This window comes from Saccharomycodes ludwigii, chromosome III (genome assembly GCF_020623625.1).
Source record: "Saccharomycodes ludwigii strain NBRC 1722 chromosome III, whole genome shotgun sequence".
NCBI lineage: Eukaryota > Fungi > Ascomycota > Saccharomycetes > Saccharomycodales > Saccharomycodaceae > Saccharomycodes > Saccharomycodes ludwigii.
Window position 1 is genome coordinate 887,845 of NC_060202.1, and position 19,550 is coordinate 907,394.

A 19,550-nucleotide genomic window follows, 5' to 3' on the forward strand; every position below is an offset into this window, starting at 1 on the left:
ACGCTCGCAAATTCATATTATCCCAGAAAATTTATCAAGTGTGTATGTATATAACACATGTTTATTCATTTATTTTAATGAGGACCAGCAGCACAATCACTATCGCCACGGGTTAATGGAACGGACGAGAGGAAAAACAGGCACAATAGAAAAAAACAAACAAACAAGAAGATATGCTTATAAAGATAAGTATTAGAACAGAAGGATAATCATTATGTGTAAGTGTTAATAGAATAAATAATTCAATATTAAAAAAATAAAAAAATTAAAAAAAAAAAAAGTAAATAAAAATAGTATATAAAGCTTATTCTAATGAATATCAATATCAATACAAATATATATTATATATATATATATATATATATATACTTCGCCTATTTCTTAAATTCATACCGCTTCCTTTCCATCATAACACTTCTACACGTTTATATATATAGACTTAAAAAAAGAGAAAAAACTCAAGTAGGTAAACAATACCAACATAAAACACACCAATAATAAAAAAAAAAAAAACAAAAAATTACACAAACAACAATGTCTGAAGGTTTAAAAGTTACAGTATTAGGTGCAGCCGGTGGTATCGGTCAACCATTGTCATTGTTATTGACATTAAGCAAGTTACCAATTAGACATCTAAGTTTATATGATATTAGATTAGCACCCGGGGTGGCCACTGACTTATCTCATATTACTAATGTTCCTAAGATTACAGGGCATGTTAATCCAGCAGAAGCTTTAGAAGGAACTGATGTTGTTGTTATTGTTGCTGGTGTACCAAGAAAACCAGGCATGACTAGAGATGACTTGTTTAGTATTAATGCTAAAATTATGCAAGGTTTAATTAAAAATGTTGCTATTTACGCTAAGCCCACTTGTTGCGTTTGTGTGGTTTCTAATCCAGTTAACTCACTAGTGGCTGTTGCTGTTGAAACCTTGAAGCAATACACTTCTTCTACAGATAATAGTGGATGGGTTGAAAACAGAGTTTTTGGTGTAACAACTTTAGATAATGTTCGCGCAGAAACTTTTAGTAATAATAAAGATGTTATTGTTATTGGTGGCCACGCCGGTAAAACTATTATTCCATTACTACCTAATGGTACTGAGGTTCCAAATTATGAAGAATTTGTTCATAGAGTTCAATTCGGTGGTGATGAAGTTGTGAAGGCTAAAGATGGTAAGGGTTCGGCCACTCTAAGTATGTCTTGGGCTGGCTTTAGGTTTGTTTCTAGTGTCATTAAAGCCAAGGCTGGCTTATTGAACGGTTCTACCGTATCTGAAAATGAATTAGTTCCAGCTTTTGTTAACTTGAAATATAATAGAGGTGGGAAACAATTGCAAAACAAATTGCGCAGTCCAAAAATAGAATATTTTGCTTGTCCTATTAAATTACAAAACCATACTGGATTCGTTGATTATATTGACAGCTCCTGTTTAAGAGGAATCCCCGCTAGAGAAGAAAAATTAATTGTCCAAGCCTTGCCCCAATTGAAAAGAGAAATTCAAAAGGGTAAAGATTTTGTCGCCAAGACCGACAATAGCAAATTGTGAAGAAAGAGAGAAAAAGGGAAAAAAAAGACTGCAAACGTATATATGTCTGGAATTAAAAACTCTTAATGACTTTTTTTTTTTTTTTTTTTCTTATTTTTTAATTTTTTGTTTGTTTTTTTTTTTTTAATTTTTTTCTTTTTTATTAAAATGTTGCTTCTAAAATAATTTTTGTAATGAAACATTTTTCGTAATTTCTCACACGGCACTCCGTAATTAATCCGAGTCTCAATAGAGTGCGCTTTTTCATATAGAAAACTGGTTTTTTCTTTCCCGTAGTTCGGATGTTCTAGGTGTCCTATTGGGAATATTTATCGGGTCCGTTAATGTCCATATAGAACACAATCTTATTATCACATTTATTAGGGACTTTAGACTCAATGTTTTCAACAATCGTATTAAGTGACGTCAAAATTAACTTTCTTACTAATCCAAGTAAAAAAAAAAAAAAAAAAAAAATAAATTCATAACTTTGTGATTGAAGATGGATTTACAAGATAATAAAATGGCTTGGCAAACCAGATGTTTATTGCTTACTATCGTTTCATTCTATATGAGATACATATCTTCACTGCCTAAGGTTAAGACGAGACAAAATAACTAGTACATCTAAGCTAAGAGGGTCCTAGGACCACAGGAGACTAAAAAAAAAAAAAAAAAAAACTAATGATTTTTTTTATTTGGTACGGTTTTAGTTTTTAAAGCTAATGATAATAAATTGGTAAAAAAAAAGTAATCAACATCTTAAATGCCTAATATAAAAAAAAAAAAAAAAAAAAATTAAAAGGGGGTATTTTGTTTTAAACGATACTTTTCTAAATTACAAATACTAACAGCAGAACAGGTAAATGGAGCAGGAGGGATTCAAAAGTGGGGAAATGATGTATAAAAAAAAAATATATATATTATTATTGATTTTAATTTTTCCCTCTTTTAAACCTTTTTTAAACATCGATACACCCATCTACACACTTACTGGAAAGTTTAAAATCCTTTTTTTTTTTTTTTTTTTTTGGGTATTATACCAATATTCCGATACCCCGTGTATAAAAAAAAAAAAAAAATAATACATTTTTTTTTGTGTTATAAATATGTATTCATTAGCAAGAAAAAAAACCCGCTAATTACTAACCCCCACCCACTTTTTCACTAACAAAATTCAAATTAATATACCCACCCCACCCATATGGTTATTCTACCTGTTTTACAAAAAGCACTCACCCCACTTTCCTTTCTTTACTACCGCAGTTGACAATTGAAATGGATATTTTCTGTCACGAGAAACCTGCCTATATCTATTTTCATACTTCCTGCAGATTAAGATGAACAGGTCCCCACATTTTTAGTAATAATAGGATAAAAATAGGCATAGATTTTCTGTTTTATTTATTTATTTTTTACATTGCATATATTTCTAAGAGTCTAAGACAGACAAAACGAAAGCTGTAAATTAAATGGTGTGTTTGCTCACAGGTTACAGCAGTAATTTCAAAAAATTTATTTATTTATTTATTTTTTTTTTTTTTTTTTTTTAAGTCTATGTTTTTGTACTATATATAAAAAATTTTCATATCTATGATACTCGTTCTATTTTGTTGGAAATAAATGATTTTTTTTTTTTTCTACTTCCTCTGCCCCGGGTCAAGATTTTACTTTTGTTTAATGGCGACAATATTTCCGTTAGTAAAGTAAAGGAATTAAGCAGTAGTTTTATGCTTTTTTATTTTAATTTTTTAAATGAAATCTCATATATAGTACAAAAAAAAAATTTTTTTATTTTATTTTTGAAATACGGGAATTAAAGTGAATAAATAAACACATTCATAATTAAGTAATTATTCAAAATGGAAATAGTACGCAATTCGAAATCTGTAAAATTACATCTATTATTTTACTATGGAACAACCCTTCTACATAGAGTTATAAATAATTGATATGGGTGTGATAGGTGCACTTGTATAAATATAAAACAACCACTTCTATACAATTACCTGTTTCTTTTTGTTTTTCTTTTTATTTTCCCTTTTCTACTCCTTTATTCTTTCCCTCCTGTTTTATTGACTTACATCTAAGCAATATTATTTAATCCTTCTTTTCCTGTTTCCCGAAGAGTAGTTTTACTTATTTCTGTATATTTTGAAACTTAATTTCATAATAGAATCTTTTTTTTTTTTTTTTTTTTTTTTTTTTTTTTTTGTTTTGTTTTCCCTCATTTATATTAAGACAATTAGAAGATTGTTTAGTGCTTTTATTACCTTTAACAAGCTTATTTTACTATCAGTAGATATCAAACAGAAAAAAAAAAAAAAATAAAAGATATTATTATCAAACATTAATCCTTCTATTTTTTTTTTTAGTGCCGACAATATACACCATTCAGGAATTTTTTAAAAAAAAAAAGAAAAGAAGAGCATCAAATATTGCATTAAAACCCAGTTTTTGTATTCAAAATTACAACTATTCACAATGACTACAGCCCAACATTTTTTCAAGAAAATGTTAATCAATCACAATAAGAATACCTCAACTGGTAATGGTAATCATCCTAGTACATCAAAAAAGAAGAATATTGGTAGCAATGCTGTTAAAACAACCAACGTCGATGCTGCTACTCATAACAAAAATTATACGTATGGTAACAGAAATAAAAATTTTATGTATCAAACAGAATCTCAGTATAGGCATCAGAAAAAGTTATCGCAACAAAAACAAGTTGAAGATGAATTTAAAAAGCTACAACTGGAAATAGATAACAAGGCACCGTCAAATTCTCAAGCATATATAGATTCGATTACAAAAAGATTAGAGGAAGAAATTAGTCTGTATGGTATCGAAACTGATGATGAGAGCAGTGGTACCGAGAGTTACGATGACAGTAATAAGGAAGAAGAAGAAGAAGAAGAAGAAGAAGGTGATACAACTAAGAGTCATACATTTAGTGATGATAGTACTGAAAGTGAACATAATTCTAGCGAAAGTAGCAGGTCAGGAAAAGGAGACGAACGAAAAAATCATGACCATCAACAACGCAAAAATGTTCTTACTGCAGCCACAACAACCACTAGTATTACAAATGATACCAATGTTGATGCTGACCATGCTAAGGGTAATTACAACAAAATTATACCTAAAACAAGTAACGCAAACGATAATGTAGTAATATCAGATCATCACCACAGTAACAATAATATAAGTCGTAGTCTAAATGGTAGAATTCAGAAGATATTATTTTCTTCGAGTACTACTTCTGTACCATCTAATAGTAACGGCGAGATTAGTAATGATAATAATCGTAATGTCCATGGTAAGAAGAAAAAGACTTCGGTAAAATGGTTTAGAGGCAAAGGTATGTTTATTTTTTTTCCCAATTTTTTCTTTTTTTTTTTTTTTTTTTTTTTTTACTGACTGACTGAGTGAGATGTATTATTATGATTATTATTTTTTAAATTTTTTTTTTTTTTTTTTTTAATGAGGATATGGTATTATTATGGTAATATGACCACTTCCCCGCTCTGACAATTTTTTTTTGGAACTATTGTTTGTCTCATTTTAGGATTTTTTTGTGGCCAATGACAATCGGGATTACCCCGGATATATTTTTTATTAGGGTGAGTATCACCCCACCTATCACCCCACTTTAATTATTTTTCTCAGTTTAACCTGTAAAAAGTGAAAAGGGGTTGGGGTGGGGAGTGATTTCTATATGAAACCACTGTACGCAGTATAACAGTAGAATACTGTAAATTGCGGAGAGGTGGAAGAAAAATGTTATTGGTGGAGATAAATCGGTCTAAAATGTACAAATGGTATCGTTTCTGCGATAATAAAAGAGTGTGTATTTGAATGTGCTTTTTTTTTTTTTTTTTTATTGGAGGAGGGGTGGAAATTATAATATATTTTTTTTTTTGTTCAAGATCCGGAGAAATTAGCATTATCAAAAACCTAGGTTTAAGGTATATTCCCTGAGAGAAAGACACAATTTTTTTAGACACCACTAAAAAAATTTTTTTTTTTTCATTTTTATATTTATTATCAGGGATCACATGAACAAGATTATTTTCTCTGTTTTCCTTTTTTGGATATAAAATAATTAATTCTCCGGGGTCGCGATATACTCTAAGAAATGGATGTAGTATTGTTTTTTGCCATTTCCTTGGAACAGGCCTACTAACACCCACATATATTTTTTTTAATTTAGTGGAAGCACAGGTATTATCATATTTGCATCAGAAGAACGCGTAGAAGGTGAGAGGGATATACAGGAGGAGACACGGGGAGAGACTAGAATTTTTTAAAAAAAAAAAAAGAAAAAAAAAATTAGCAATAAAAAATAGTGTGAAAAATTTAAAGATAGATCTTTGAGATTACAAAGAATAAAAAAAAAAAAAATATTGCTGATATTTTATTTGCTACTGCTACAAAAAAAAAAAAAAAAAAAAAAAAAAAACTAAACTCCCTTTTTTGTTAGTTTTTTTTTTTTTTTTGTTTCTACAAGTTACATTAACTATAACGACAACAAACCAAAAAAAGAAAAAAAAAAAACAAAAAAACAAAAAAAAAAAAAATAAACAAAAAAGGAAAAAAGAAAGCCTGTTGAGTGGTTCACTAGCTAAGGCAAGAAACTCTAACCCTGAACTTAGTCTCCTTTGATAACATTGATTTTATTTCTTTTTCTATCGTTCTTTGTGCAAGTATATTTGAGCCATAAGAATAATACAACACTTATATAGGAACAATAGGGATGAATATCGGTCAAATAACTAATCAAGATAGTAATAGCAGTGCTACCAATGGCAGTGTTCTCGATAATACCGCGAAGTCACATAATAATATCTCAGTACCTGCTCGGTCCAGCAGTAACCATCAAAACCAAAACAATTTTACTAACTATAACAACAACGTAAATTATATTTCTAAAACAGTTTATCCTGGTCATAGTCAAAACGGGAATCGCCCCATAGTCATAACATATCCGGCTACGGAGGTTGTGGGGCATGGCTCATTTGGTGTAGTTTTTCAGACGTGGATTAGAGAAACTAATGAGCATGTAGCTATCAAAAAAGTGTTGCAGGACAAAAGGTTTAAAAATAGGGAGTTGGAAATTATGAAACAATTAAGGCATGAAAATATAGTAGATTTGAAATACTATTATTACGAAGAAGAAGAGAATACTGGCAGTAATGTTGAAAGCAATAATTTATATTTAAATTTGATTTTGGAATATTTACCACAATCTCTATACCAAAGAATAAGGCATTTTGTACATTTACGCAGCACAATGCCACATGATGAAGTTCAAATTTATATGTATCAATTATTTAAGGCATTAAATTATATGCATGGTCATTTGGGTATATGTCACAGGGATATAAAGCCCCAAAACTTATTGGTTGATCCATCAACAATGACCTTGAAACTTTGTGATTTTGGTAGTGCAAAGAGGTTAAAACCTAATGAGCCAAATGTGAGTTATATATGTTCTAGATATTATAGGGCGCCTGAATTAATTTTTGGATCGACCCACTACACCACGCAAATAGATATATGGAGTAGTGCTTGTGTCATGTGCGAATTGATTTTAGGGCAGCCTATATTTCCAGGTGAGAGCGGGATTGATCAATTGGTTGAAATTATCAAAATTTTGGGTACTCCCAACAAACAAGAGATTTGCAGCATGAATCCTAACTATATGGAACATAAGTTTCCTACTATCAAACCTATTCCATTGATCAAGATATTTAAGAGGGAAAAAGATATGAGCTGTATTGAATTAATTAATAACATGCTACAATATGATCCGATGGAAAGATTTAATGCATTACAATGTTTATGTTCGAGTTATTTCGATCCTATTAGACAAAATAAAAATGAACCATTAATTGAAAAATTAAAACTATTACAGTTTAATGATTCTACTGAATTTGACAGCTTAACAGAGGAACAAAGAGTTGTGGTCAAAGCCAAGTTATGTGCTGTTAGTGTATGATGATGGTGACATAGGTTTTTATTTTTTTTATGAAGATTAGTCTGACTATTATTATTATTATTATTATATCTTTTTTTGTTTAATTAATGTTTTATTTATTTTTTTTTAATAATGATGCTAATGATTGGTTGAATAAGAAAGGGGAGGGGGAGATTTGTTTTTACTTAATATTTTCTACTCCAATATATATATATATTTTTTTTTTTTTTTTTTTTTTTTTTTACATAATTATTTTATTTATAATCTAAATAAATATTTTATTCTGCTTTTTTTCATTAGTATTGGAGTGTACATTAATATCAAGTTCAATATATATTCAAAGATTAAATTTTTTTTTTTTTTTTTTTTTTGGGGTAGAAAGAACCCATGTATTTTTTCTTACTCCGTTTCCGGCTAGAATTTGGATAAGTTCCCGGAATTAACAAACAAAAAAAGGAAAAAAAAAAAAAAAAACAAATAAAACATCGAAAATAATACTGCTCCACACAATGCACAAATAGTATTATAATATTTAACCATAATATTACTGCTATTATTACCGTAGAAAAAAAAAAAGAGTCAATTAATACGGCAATTTTTAGAATAATATTTTAAAATCAATAAAAATATATTCATATTTATTTATTTATTTATTTATTTTTTTTTTTTTTTTTTTTAAAAAAAATGGCATAAAATATTTTTGGTTTATGGTACAACCTTGATGAGTTATCGGCAGAAATCCATTTATTTAATTAATTGTTAAAAAGTTATCTAATTTTATTCCAGTTTTAGTCCTTTACTATTCAAATCAACTTGATACTTTTAAGTTTTTGAAATATTTCTTTACACTTGCCAATATTTGAATTGTCTCAATATTCGCATCTCACCTAGTGTTTACAAACATTGCTAATGCCTCAGTATTTCTATCAGTATTTTGCTAAAAGACTGAGGATTCTCAACACTCGGACAATATGCTTTCTGACACACGTGTGCATTATGTTGGAATCGCTAATGTGAAAAAAAAAAAAAGTGTAATCCAATAAGAATAATTATTGATTTTTATGATTAAGTAAAAGTCCCTCTTCAGGCTTTTTTGTATAGCCCATCGATCACGCCGTATAAAAGTTTTTTGTAATAAACAAAACAAAACAAAACAAAACAAAAAAAAAGAAAAAACTCTTTTTTTCTTTTCTTTTTTGTTCCTTTTTTTTTTTTCTTTCTTTTGTTCCTTTTTTTTTTTTTTTTTTTTTTTTTTTTTTTCTTTATCTTATACTTTTTGAAGAATAAAAAATAAAAAAATTGTATAAATTAATCCAATAAGCGCCAATTTAACACGCAATACAACATATACCGGATGCTTACACAAAACAATACCATTGATACTTACACCAACAATAACAATACCAATAATAATGATGCTTTAATAATTCCAAACCACGCAATGAACACGCCGATGCTTTTCCTATCTCCAAATAATAACTATCACATAGATGAAATTACACTAGGACAATATCTTTTTGAAAGGCTAAGACAAGCTGGAGTAAAAACCATTTTTGGATTACCAGGTGATTTTAATTTAGTTTTATTAGATAATGTGTACAAAGTACCGGGCTTACAATGGTGTGGTAACACAAATGAATTGAATGCAAGCTATGCAACTGACGGGTATTCAAGGATAAATCCTAATAAACTAGGCTGTCTCTGCACCACTTTTGGTGTTGGCGAGTTAAGTGCCATCAATGGTATTGCTGGTAGTTTTAGCGAGCATGTTGGTATATTACATATTGTTGGTACACCAAGCGTTTCTACTCGATTGAAAAAATTGTTGGTTCATCATACTCTAGGGAATGGTGATTTTGATGTTTTCCATAAAATGGCTGCTGATATAAGTGAATATTCCGTTTTACTTACAGATGCTGACATTGCTGCTAAAGAAATAGATAAATGCATCAGAATAGCATACATTAAGCAAAAACCCGTTTATTTGGGATTTCCTGCAAATCTAAGTAGCGTTACCATTCCCAGAAGTTTATTGGATATACCGCTTGATATGTCACTAAATACAAATAATCCAGCAGTTGAAAACGAAATTGCAAAACAAAGTTTTGATTTAATTTGTAAGACTAAGAATCGAATAATTTTAGCGGATGGCTGTTGTATAAGGCATGATGTAATCAAAGAATTAAATGAAATAGCCAATATAACCCAGTTTCCAATATTTGTTACGCCTATGGGGAAAAGTAGTATCGATGAGCAAAATAACCCAAATTTTGGTGGTGTTTATGTGGGAACCATGTCTTCACCTGATGTCAAAGAATTTGTTGAAAATGCAGATTTGATACTTAGTATTGGAACAATATTGTCTGACTTTAGTACCGGAAATTTCCAATACTCTTATAAGACCAAAAACGTCATCGAATTTCATTCAGATTATGTTAAAATTAAAAATGCTATTTTTCCAGATATAACTATGAAATATGCGTTACAAACTTTGATACAAAAGTTGAAAAATAGTAAGCCTGTTTCTATCAACAACGCCAAAATACCGATACCACAACCAATAAAGACAAAATCTAATTTATTGTCTACATCAATATTAAGACAAGAATGGGTGTGGGAAAAGTTAAGTCATTGGTTTAAAGCTGGAGATATAATAATTTCCGAAACCGGTACTTCTGCATTTGGAGTTTTACAAACTAGGTTCCCAAAAAATTGCACTAGCATATCGCAAGTTTTGTGGGGGTCGGTAGGGTATAGTATGGGTTCATGCCTAGGTGCATCGTTTGCTCGAAAGGATTTTTTTGGTGGTGATGCTGAGGCGGGCAGTGGTAGAGTTATTGTTTTTGTTGGTGATGGGGCTTTACAAATGACAGTACAAGAGATATCAGCAATTATTAAATGGGGACTGAAACCTTATTTATTTGTCATGAATAACCATGGGTACACGATAGATAGAATTTTACATTCCAAAAATAAACATAGCAAGTATAGACATGAAACACCTAATATTGCTAAGATACCGCCTACTTATAATGATATCCAACCATGGAATATTCAAAAGATCTTACCAACGTTTGGCGCTGCTGAGGGCGAGTACGAAAATTGGAAAGTAGAACTGATTGGTGAGTTTAATGAAATGTTGGAAAATCCTGATTTTGGAATACCTAATAAGTTAAGATTAATTGAAGTTTTATTGCCTGTAATGGACGGTCCTGTTAACTTATTAAGGCATGTTAATACAAAAAATACTGCTATTAATAATAACAGTTGAATAATGGAAATTAAGGGCATTCAGGTTAAAATGTTTCTATAATACAATGTTTCTATAATAATATGTCACTTATCTTATTAACATATAAACTTTATTATTGTGTATTATCTATTTTGAATATTAAACAATTTTGTCATATGCTTTTATTTAATCGGTGGCTTTTATAAAATGGTTGTTGTATTAACGTTTTATTTATTATCTTTAACTGTAGCAATAAAAATATGAAAAAAAAAAAAAAAAATTTTTTTTCCACTGTTATCTTATCTGAATAATATGGCTATCTCATCTAATTAATTCGAATAACAATATCAGCAAAAGATGAAAACGCTACATCGATTAAGAAAAAGCTTCCCTTTAATATTTTTAAGTATGTGAAAAGTAATAATTTCCCTTTTTTTTTTTTTTTTTTTTTTAATCTGAAAAGCTTAACCTGATTTAACTTAAAATTTCCATTTATTTGTTTTTATGTGTGCCTTTACAAGAATCCAGGAAGAAAAAAAAAAAAACAGAAATGATATAAATCATTCGTATGTAATTTTCTTTTTTAAACACGCATGAAATTACTCAAAGAGGAAATATACGGCGAGATATATTGTAGCCTCCTGATTTAATTATTGTTTTTTTTTTTTTTTTTTTTTTCCGAGAAGCTCAAATGGAGTACTTTTTCTTTATAATACCCCCCCACTTTTTTCAATCACTGACACTTTTTTTTTAGAATTTTTATCTTTCCCTTAAATTAGAGGACTTACCTTTCATCACTCTAGTTAAGTTACTGTGAATCATCCGTACAAGAAACATGCTAGCCATTAGTTTCCAAAAAAAGAAACTTGAACCTTTTGTAACGTTTTACCGTCGTTATTATTACACAAGTATCTTAGTAGTGGCTGACAATACAAGGGTTTTTTTTTTTTTTTTTTTTAAATTATGCAAAACGGGCTTTATCCAAATACAAACACTTAGCACTTAGCCAACTTTCATTATAACCGATGCTGTAATCTGCATGGTGCTGAATACATAATACAAACCTTTATTAATATAGTCATATTTTCTTGAGTTTAAACGACAAAATGATAATAACACTGATATAAAGAAATACCACAAATTAAAACCAAAAAAAAAAAAAAAAAAAATTCAAATCTTATCTGTATATCTAATGTTTACAATTCTGATAACAATATAGCCTTTCAAACACATATATCCATAAACTGTTGTTGTTGACTGCCTTTCTCTAATAAAGTGATTAATAAATGTAAAAATTTATGTTACAATAAAGTTTTTATTACAAGTTATTAGCTATATATCAAGGTGCCGATATGACTGATCAGGAAGCTCAATGCCATCAACAAAAACTAGCAGGCTGAGATGTTAGAATATGATACCCATTCTCGTCTATTGATCAATGTTCCTTCTTTAAAAAAAAAAAAAAAAAAAAACAAAATGTTTTAAGTTAATAAAAAAAAAGGTATAAATAGGGCCTTAACTTTGATTATTTTTTATATTTAAAACATTTCTCAAATCAACTCTCTTCCTTTTGTTTCATATTAATTGGTTTTACAAAATATAAAATACAATCATCATCAGATAAAGAATACTATCTAACAAACAAACAAACAAACAAACAAAATACTAACCAAATCGTAAAAACTAAAATGACCATTTCTAAGAACCAAGAATCCTATGTTTTTCAATGCAAAATCAGCGAAACACCTGCCCAAGTTATAGGTGGTAAGGGTACTCGTATTACTGTCGAAAAAGATGGTAAAGTGTACGAGGATATTTTAGACGGTGTTACCGGTGCTGCTGTTGGTGCTTTAGGGTGGGGTGATGAGTATATGGTTGGCGTTGTCACTGACGCTGTCAAGAGTTCAACCTACTCCTACCCATCTTTGATGGGTAACAAAGAATCTGAAGAATTGGCCAAGTTCTATATCGACCATTCTCCAAAGGGTACCTTTGCCTCTGCTTTGTGGTGTTGTTCTGGTTCTGAAGCCAATGAAAATTGTATGAAGATCATGTACCAATACTGGTTAGAACGTGGGAAAACAAAGAAAACCAAGTTTATCTCTAGAATGACTTCATATCATGGTTTTACTATTGGTGCTTTATCTCTCTCTGAAAATGCACGTGCAGATGACTTCAGACCTATTTTGTTGCCAAAAACCCAATGTTTGAAAATGCCAGTTTGTTATCCATACAGATTCCAAAAGAAGGGCCAAACTGAAGCCGAATATGTCCAAGAATTATTAGATGCTTTGGAAAAGTTGATTGTTGATAATGATCCAGAAACTATTATTTCTGTTACTGTTGAGACTTTACCAGGCTCTTCCTTGGGTACTGTTCCACCACCAAAGGGATACTTGCCAGGTATTCGTGCCTTGTGTAACAAATATGATATTTTGATGCACTTGGATGAAGTTATGTGTGGTACTGGTAGATCGAATCCAAATGGTGGATTGAATTGTTGGGAAAACTTTATGCCATTGGACCAAGGTCCAGATTTACAAACTGTTGGTAAGACTTTGGGGTCTGGTTATGCTACCATTGCTGGTGTTTTAGTCAGCCCAAAGGTTAGGAATGCTTATATCAACGGTTCTAATCAAGTTTTAGGTGCCCATACCTACTCTTCCCATGCCTTTAATTGTAAAGTTGCCTTAGGTGTTCAAAAGAAGTTGATTGGCAATGGGTTGACAAAAAACATTTTTGAAATGGGTAATTTGATGGGTAAGACCCTAAAAGAAAAGCTGTTAAGTGAGGATAATATTGTTGGTGACGTTAGAGGTATTGGCGGGTTTTGGTCCATTGAATTGGTTAAGGACAGGGAAACCAAGGCTGTTTTTGACCCAAAGCTAGACTTAGGTCACCGTTTACATGGTATTTGCTTTCAAAATGGATTAAATGTCATGGGTATGCAAGGTTGTGTCAACCAACAAACCAATGAAGGTGATTTTATTACTTTGGCTCCATCTTTCATTATCACCAAAGATGATGTCGATGAAATAGTTAAAAGAGCCGTTAAATCTGTCAATGACTTGACAGCTGCTTTGAAAAAAGAAGGTGAATTTTAAACGAAAAGGAGAGAATTACTTCAGGAAGTCATTTTTTTTCTCCCTTTAGAGGTGAAGCCTTTGTTCAATTGATTTTGGATGTGTTCAATTTTTAATCGATAAGATTTGGTAATTCTATACACATTTAAATGATTTTTATAGTTTTGATAAGGTTAATTTTGTAGTTTTTTTTTTTTTGTTTTTATCACCTTAAGTACTTTTTTTTTAATCAAAACTATTATTTTCTATGTTCAGTTATTTTTTTTTTTTGCATCTATCCGTATAATTAATTTTGCTCGGTAGATTTATAATATTATGGCTCAATTATTGCTTAAATAGCAAAGGAAATACAACAACCGCGTTTATTTTTTTTTAATCACCAATTTTCAAGTTAACGGAAAACATTTGTGATAAGTAGTGATTTGATTGTGTTGTACTACTAAATATAATTTTTAGGCACTTTCTTCGCAGTGGCAAACAATTGTGCGTAAGGTGTTATTGGGAAGATAATTCAAGAGAAAGAAAAAAAAAAAAAAAACTAATGAAATAGATACCAAGATAAATGTTTTACGAGGTATATTGCAATGCTTTTCTTCCTCTTTGTTACAACGTATTTGATCCAAGTTATTAGGAAGAGTTTGAGTGAATATCAGATTGTCAATCTACCGTTGAGAAAGTAATAATACCACATTAAAAAAAAAAAAAATAACTTTTTTTTTTATCAGTATCGACTAAACAGGTATTTGAATCCACTATGCACAATTAATTCCAAAAAATCCAAGTAAATTAGTCACCAAAAAAAATTAAAAAAAATTAATAGCCTCGCTAATTATAGCATTAATTTGCATCTTTAAAAATGCTATTTATTTTTTTTTTACCAATTTGCATTTAAAAAAATATTATCTTTACTCGGTGATTTTTTGACCCTAAAAAGAGAAACGCCTCCGTTTTCAACAGCGGATAAGAGTATTATTATTATTATAATATAAACAAACAGTTGCTTATCGTTATTGGCGGTCTGATTCCGCCAGTTGTTTTATTTTGTACTAAAAAAGTTATCGAAACCTGACCTCGTTAAGAAGTACAACCAAGATTAAATAACACAAAAACATTATTAAAATGTAGATAAAGTGCTACTTTCACTAGTTAACATTCAAAAAAAAATAAATCAAATATAATAAATGAACAAAATTAAAAAAACTATAAATACACGAGTGTTTTCATCTCTTTTGGAAAATATCAAATTTGTTTTTTCTCCTTATATGTATTGTATATATTATATTTGAAGTTGACATCTCAAATCAAAGAAAACATCAAAAAAAAAATAAAGTATTATACACTTAATCTAAAGTGGTTTAAACTAATTAATCGTAAACAAAACAAAACAAAACAAAACAAATATAATAATGACTGTCACTGACAAAAAATCCTATGTTTTTCAATGCAAAATCAGCGAAACACCTGCCCAAGTTATAGGTGGTAAGGGTACTCGTATTACTGTTGAAAAAGATGGTAAAGTATATGATGACGTTATCGATGGCGTTACTGGTGCTGCTGTTGGTGCTTTAGGGTGGGGTGATGAAGACATTGTTGATGTTATCACTGAAGCCGCCAAAACTTCTACTTATACTTTCCCATCTTTGATTGGTAACAAACAATCTGAGGAATTGGCCAAGTTCTACATTGACCATTCTCCAAAGGATGCATTTGCTTCTGCTTTGTGGTGTTGTTCTGGTTCTGAAGCCAATGAAAATTGTATGAAGATCATGTACCAATACTGGTTAGAACGTGGGAAAACAAAGAAAACCAAGTTTATTTCTAGAGATAGCTCTTACCACGGGTTTACCATTGGTTCTTTATCTATTGCCGACAATGCTCGTGCAGTTGCCTTTAAGGATATTTTGTTGCCAGGAACCCAATGTTTGAAAATGCCAGTTTGTTATCCATACAGATTCCAAAAGAAGGGTCAAACTGAAGCTGAATATGTCCAAGGATTATTAGATGCTTTGGAAAAGTTGATTGTTGATAATGATCCAGAAACTATTATTTCTGTTACTGTTGAGACTTTACCAGGTTCATCAATTGGTACTGTTCCACCACCAAAGGGATACTTGCCAGGTATTCGTGCCTTGTGTAACAAATATGATATTTTGATGCACTTGGATGAAGTTATGTGTGGTACTGGTAGATCGAATCCAAATGGTGGATTGAATTGTTGGGAAAACTTTATGCCATTGGACCAAGGTCCAGATTTACAAACTGTTGGTAAGACTTTGGGGTCTGGTTATGTTACCATTGCTGGTGTCTTGGTTAGTCCAAAAGTTAAAGATGCTTATGTTAAAGGTAGTAATGGTGTTATTGGTTCACATACCTATGCCTCCCATGCCTTTAATTGTAGTGTTGCCTTGGGTGTTCAAAAGAAAATTATTGGACAGGGTTTAACTAAGAACATTTTTAAAATGGGTAACTTGATGGGTGAAACTTTAAAGAAGGAGTTATTGTCCAAGGATAATATCGTTGGTGACGTTAGAGGTATTGGTGGGTTTTGGTCTTTAGAATTTGTTAAGGACAGGGAAGAAAAGATTAGTTTCCCTCCAAAATTAGATATTGGCCATAGATTTCAAGATGTATGCTTTGAAAATGGCATAAATGTGATGGGTATGACCGGTAACTACGATTACATGACTGATGATGGTGACATTGCTTTGTTGGCCCCATCCTTTATCATTACTGAAAAAGATGTCGAGGAAATTGTTGCAAGAGTTGTTAAATCAGTCGACGACTTGACTGCTGCTTTGAAAAAGGAAGGTGAATTTTGAGATGAGGCAAATGATTTAAAAGTTTTTTTTTTTTTCGCTTTTAGGTATTTGCTTTTTGTTTCAGTCACTATTTTTGTCTTGTGATTTCCTATATAGTTTATAGCTTTTTCGTATACATTTCCATATATTTATCAGTATAGATTTCTCTATATTGTTTATACAATATAATCACCGGTTTGATTTTTATTAACTGTTATTTTTCATTATAACAAAAAAAAAAAAAAAAAAAATCTTTCACAGGATGATATTATAGAATGGAACGAGGAAAGAAATAGGACGTTCTTATTCATAGATGCGCTGTATAAAAAACTGACAGATGGCTAGTTTTTTGTTTCCCACGCATCTATTGTGGAATGTATAATTCCAGTTAAGACTAAAAAATGCTACAAGTCTGGTAATTACAGGTGCTGAAGCTACCGTGAGGCATTTTTTTTTTTTTTTTCTTTTTTTTTTTTTTCTTATCTTTATTTTCGGAATATATTATAGTATGAAAATTAACGGATTAGGAGTATTCCTTTAGATTTGAAAAGAAAAGTAAGTAAACTGCTTAACGTACATGATAATCCTTTCTTTTCTTTTCTTTTTTTTAATTTGTTAGTATATGAAACGGTAATTCAGTTGCATATTCGTTAAATTAGCTTATAACATTTTTGAATCAGGCTTGGGAATGTTTTTAACTATAGGAAAAAAAAAATAAGACACATTATGCGTGCACAAAAACCACTGCAGAATAAATAAATAAATAAATAAATAAATAAATAAATATATAAATAAAATAATTAATTAATTAAAAAAGGAGAAAATATAACCCAACGTAAAGGAAAACAAAAAAATTGTCCCTTTTTTTTTTTTTTTTTCTTTCTTCTTTCTATTAAATACTAAATCAAACTACTTTTTATTACTAAACACAATATAAAGTGTAAACTTAAGCTTTTACCCATTTATTCATTTTCCAACTTTTATATATAAACAAATATTAATAATAATACACATATTAATAACAGTTCCTAAAAAAAAAAATAAATAAAAAAAAGAAAAGAAACTTGGGTTTTTTCTTTTCTTTTTTCTTTTCTTTTTTTTCTTTTTTTTTTCATTTCATTGTTTGTATCCAACTTAACTTCCATCAACAAGGGAAGAAGAAAAGAAATTAAAAAATAGAGAAAAGTGACTGAAATTCATCAAATATAAAAACATAGGAAAATGGGTAATGTTCCAGGTAAGTTAGATGAACAGGGTATAAATACTATCAACGCAAATGTACCTAATGCAAATACATCATCTAATAGCACACATACCAATAGTACTAGCACCAACTCTGGCAGCAGTCATGTTAGAAATACACGATCATCCACCATTTCTTCATTTACCGGGAATTCAACTAGAAGTTCAAGACAAAGAAGGGCCACTTCATTAGTTGGCTCTTTTATTAACGGTGCAACTGGAAGATCAAGAAGTGATACCGCAGCAATCAACAAAAATAGTACCAAAAAGAAAAATCCAAAAGAAAGAGATTTATTGAAAGAGGAACATGATAAAAAATTAGTGGTTAAATATTATGAAAATGTTGATGGCGGATATTTAGCGCCTTATGGCTGTCACCATCGCGAGAAACTAGATTATGATGCAGATGTTGTTCGTAAGTTAATTATAGACAGGAAACTAGCTCCATTTTATATTCCATTGGAAGATTTTGATACAAATTGGACAGACCAAGAGATCATTAAGATATTTGATAGTTTAACACTACACCAAGCATACATTCAAGATCCAGAAGAATTCGATGATATACCTCTCGGAAACGATATTGAAGATTATGATGAAATTATTTCTTTGGTTTCTATGGATCAATCATTGTCTAAAAGGGATCAGAAGAAACTAAAATCAATGATTTTTAAGGCAAGGTTATACAGAAGAAGAATAAATTGGCAGGAAATGGAAAATGAGATTTATTTTAATGGGAAATTGGAAGCAAAAAATAAGAATTTACCCAGCGATGATTTAAAATTGGCCTTGTACAAGTATAATGGTATGGAATGTCCAATTTGCTTTTTATATTTTCCAGGACCAATGAATATCAGCAGATGCTGTTTGCAACCTATTTGTACGGAATGCTTTGTCCAGATTAAAAGACATGATCCTCACTTTAGCCATGATGAACAGAATTCAGAACAACAGGAGGATGATCCACATCTGTTAATATCGGAGCCTGCCCGTTGTCCATACTGTGCTACCCCTAATTTTGGCATAACCTATACACCACCCATAGATCGTTGTACAGGTATTCATGGATATGCACCAAAGTCATATGTTTCTAAAGGAAATCAACAGGGCAAGACGGCTACAGAGACCGATGCGGAGCATCCTACTGTGACAAGCGATGAGGATGATAACACTAGTCCTTCTGCCAATGTGGAGCCACCTTCTAGGCGGATATCTGTTTCAGCCAATGATCCATCTGTAGTCACATCTGACATGATTAGACCTGATTGGGAGTCTCGTTTAAATAAGGCCAGATTAAGATTAGCCAGGAAATCAGCGAATGCCACTGCCATCCACATGAGCAACAGGTTGGTTGAAAGAAGAAATATAAATAATGATAATGCCAAAGACTTGGAAGAAGAGATGATCAAGCATGCTATTAGGTTAAGTCTATCAGACGGGAATTGAAGTTTGGTGATATGCAAGGAAAAAAAAAGAAAAAAAAAAAAAATATATATATATATATATATATAAACCGCACACAAAGCTTCCCTTTTTTTTTTTAAATTTTAATGAGCTAAATACTATCAACTTAGCACACATTTTTTTAGTTTTGCATCTTTTTTTTTGTTTTTTTTTTTTGTTTTTGTATTTGTTTTGCAAATCATATATGTATATATTTATTTACATTTATATACATTTAC

General features: G+C 30.4%; 6 protein-coding genes across 6 annotated transcripts; all 6 read left to right on the plus strand.

Annotated features, from left to right (window-relative positions):
* Window positions 1-534: 534 nt before the first annotated feature.
* On the plus strand, window positions 535-1,551 carry MDH3 (malate dehydrogenase MDH3; the record flags this gene model as incomplete). The annotated part of the gene is made up of 1 exon (XM_046077341.1): window positions 535-1,551. One exon carries the CDS (start codon window positions 535-537, stop codon window positions 1,549-1,551), a length of 1,017 nt encoding a protein of 338 aa, XP_045935091.1.
* Window positions 1,552-4,014: 2,463 nt separating this feature from the next.
* SCDLUD_002642 (GSK family serine/threonine-protein kinase) lies at window positions 4,015-7,534 on the plus strand (the record flags this gene model as incomplete). Its single annotated transcript, XM_046077342.1, has 2 exons — window positions 4,015-4,894; window positions 6,279-7,534. 2 exons carry the CDS (start codon window positions 4,015-4,017, stop codon window positions 7,532-7,534), a joined length of 2,136 nt encoding a protein of 711 aa, XP_045935092.1.
* A 1,333-nt stretch (window positions 7,535-8,867) lies between these two features.
* Window positions 8,868-10,784, plus strand: SCDLUD_002643 (alpha-keto acid decarboxylase family protein; the record flags this gene model as incomplete). Its single annotated transcript, XM_046077343.1, has 1 exon — window positions 8,868-10,784. The coding sequence occupies one exon, from the start codon at window positions 8,868-8,870 to the stop codon at window positions 10,782-10,784; it is 1,917 nt and encodes a 638-aa protein (XP_045935093.1).
* A 1,649-nt stretch (window positions 10,785-12,433) lies between these two features.
* SCDLUD_002644 (uncharacterized protein) lies at window positions 12,434-13,849 on the plus strand (the record flags this gene model as incomplete). The annotated part of the gene is made up of 1 exon (XM_046077344.1): window positions 12,434-13,849. One exon carries the CDS (start codon window positions 12,434-12,436, stop codon window positions 13,847-13,849), a length of 1,416 nt encoding a protein of 471 aa, XP_045935094.1.
* Window positions 13,850-15,234: 1,385 nt separating this feature from the next.
* SCDLUD_002645 (uncharacterized protein) lies at window positions 15,235-16,647 on the plus strand (the record flags this gene model as incomplete). Its single annotated transcript, XM_046077345.1, has 1 exon — window positions 15,235-16,647. The coding sequence occupies one exon, from the start codon at window positions 15,235-15,237 to the stop codon at window positions 16,645-16,647; it is 1,413 nt and encodes a 470-aa protein (XP_045935095.1).
* A 1,200-nt stretch (window positions 16,648-17,847) lies between these two features.
* Window positions 17,848-19,314, plus strand: SIP5 (Sip5p; the record flags this gene model as incomplete). Its single annotated transcript, XM_046077346.1, has 1 exon — window positions 17,848-19,314. The coding sequence occupies one exon, from the start codon at window positions 17,848-17,850 to the stop codon at window positions 19,312-19,314; it is 1,467 nt and encodes a 488-aa protein (XP_045935096.1).
* Window positions 19,315-19,550: the final 236 nt, after the last annotated feature.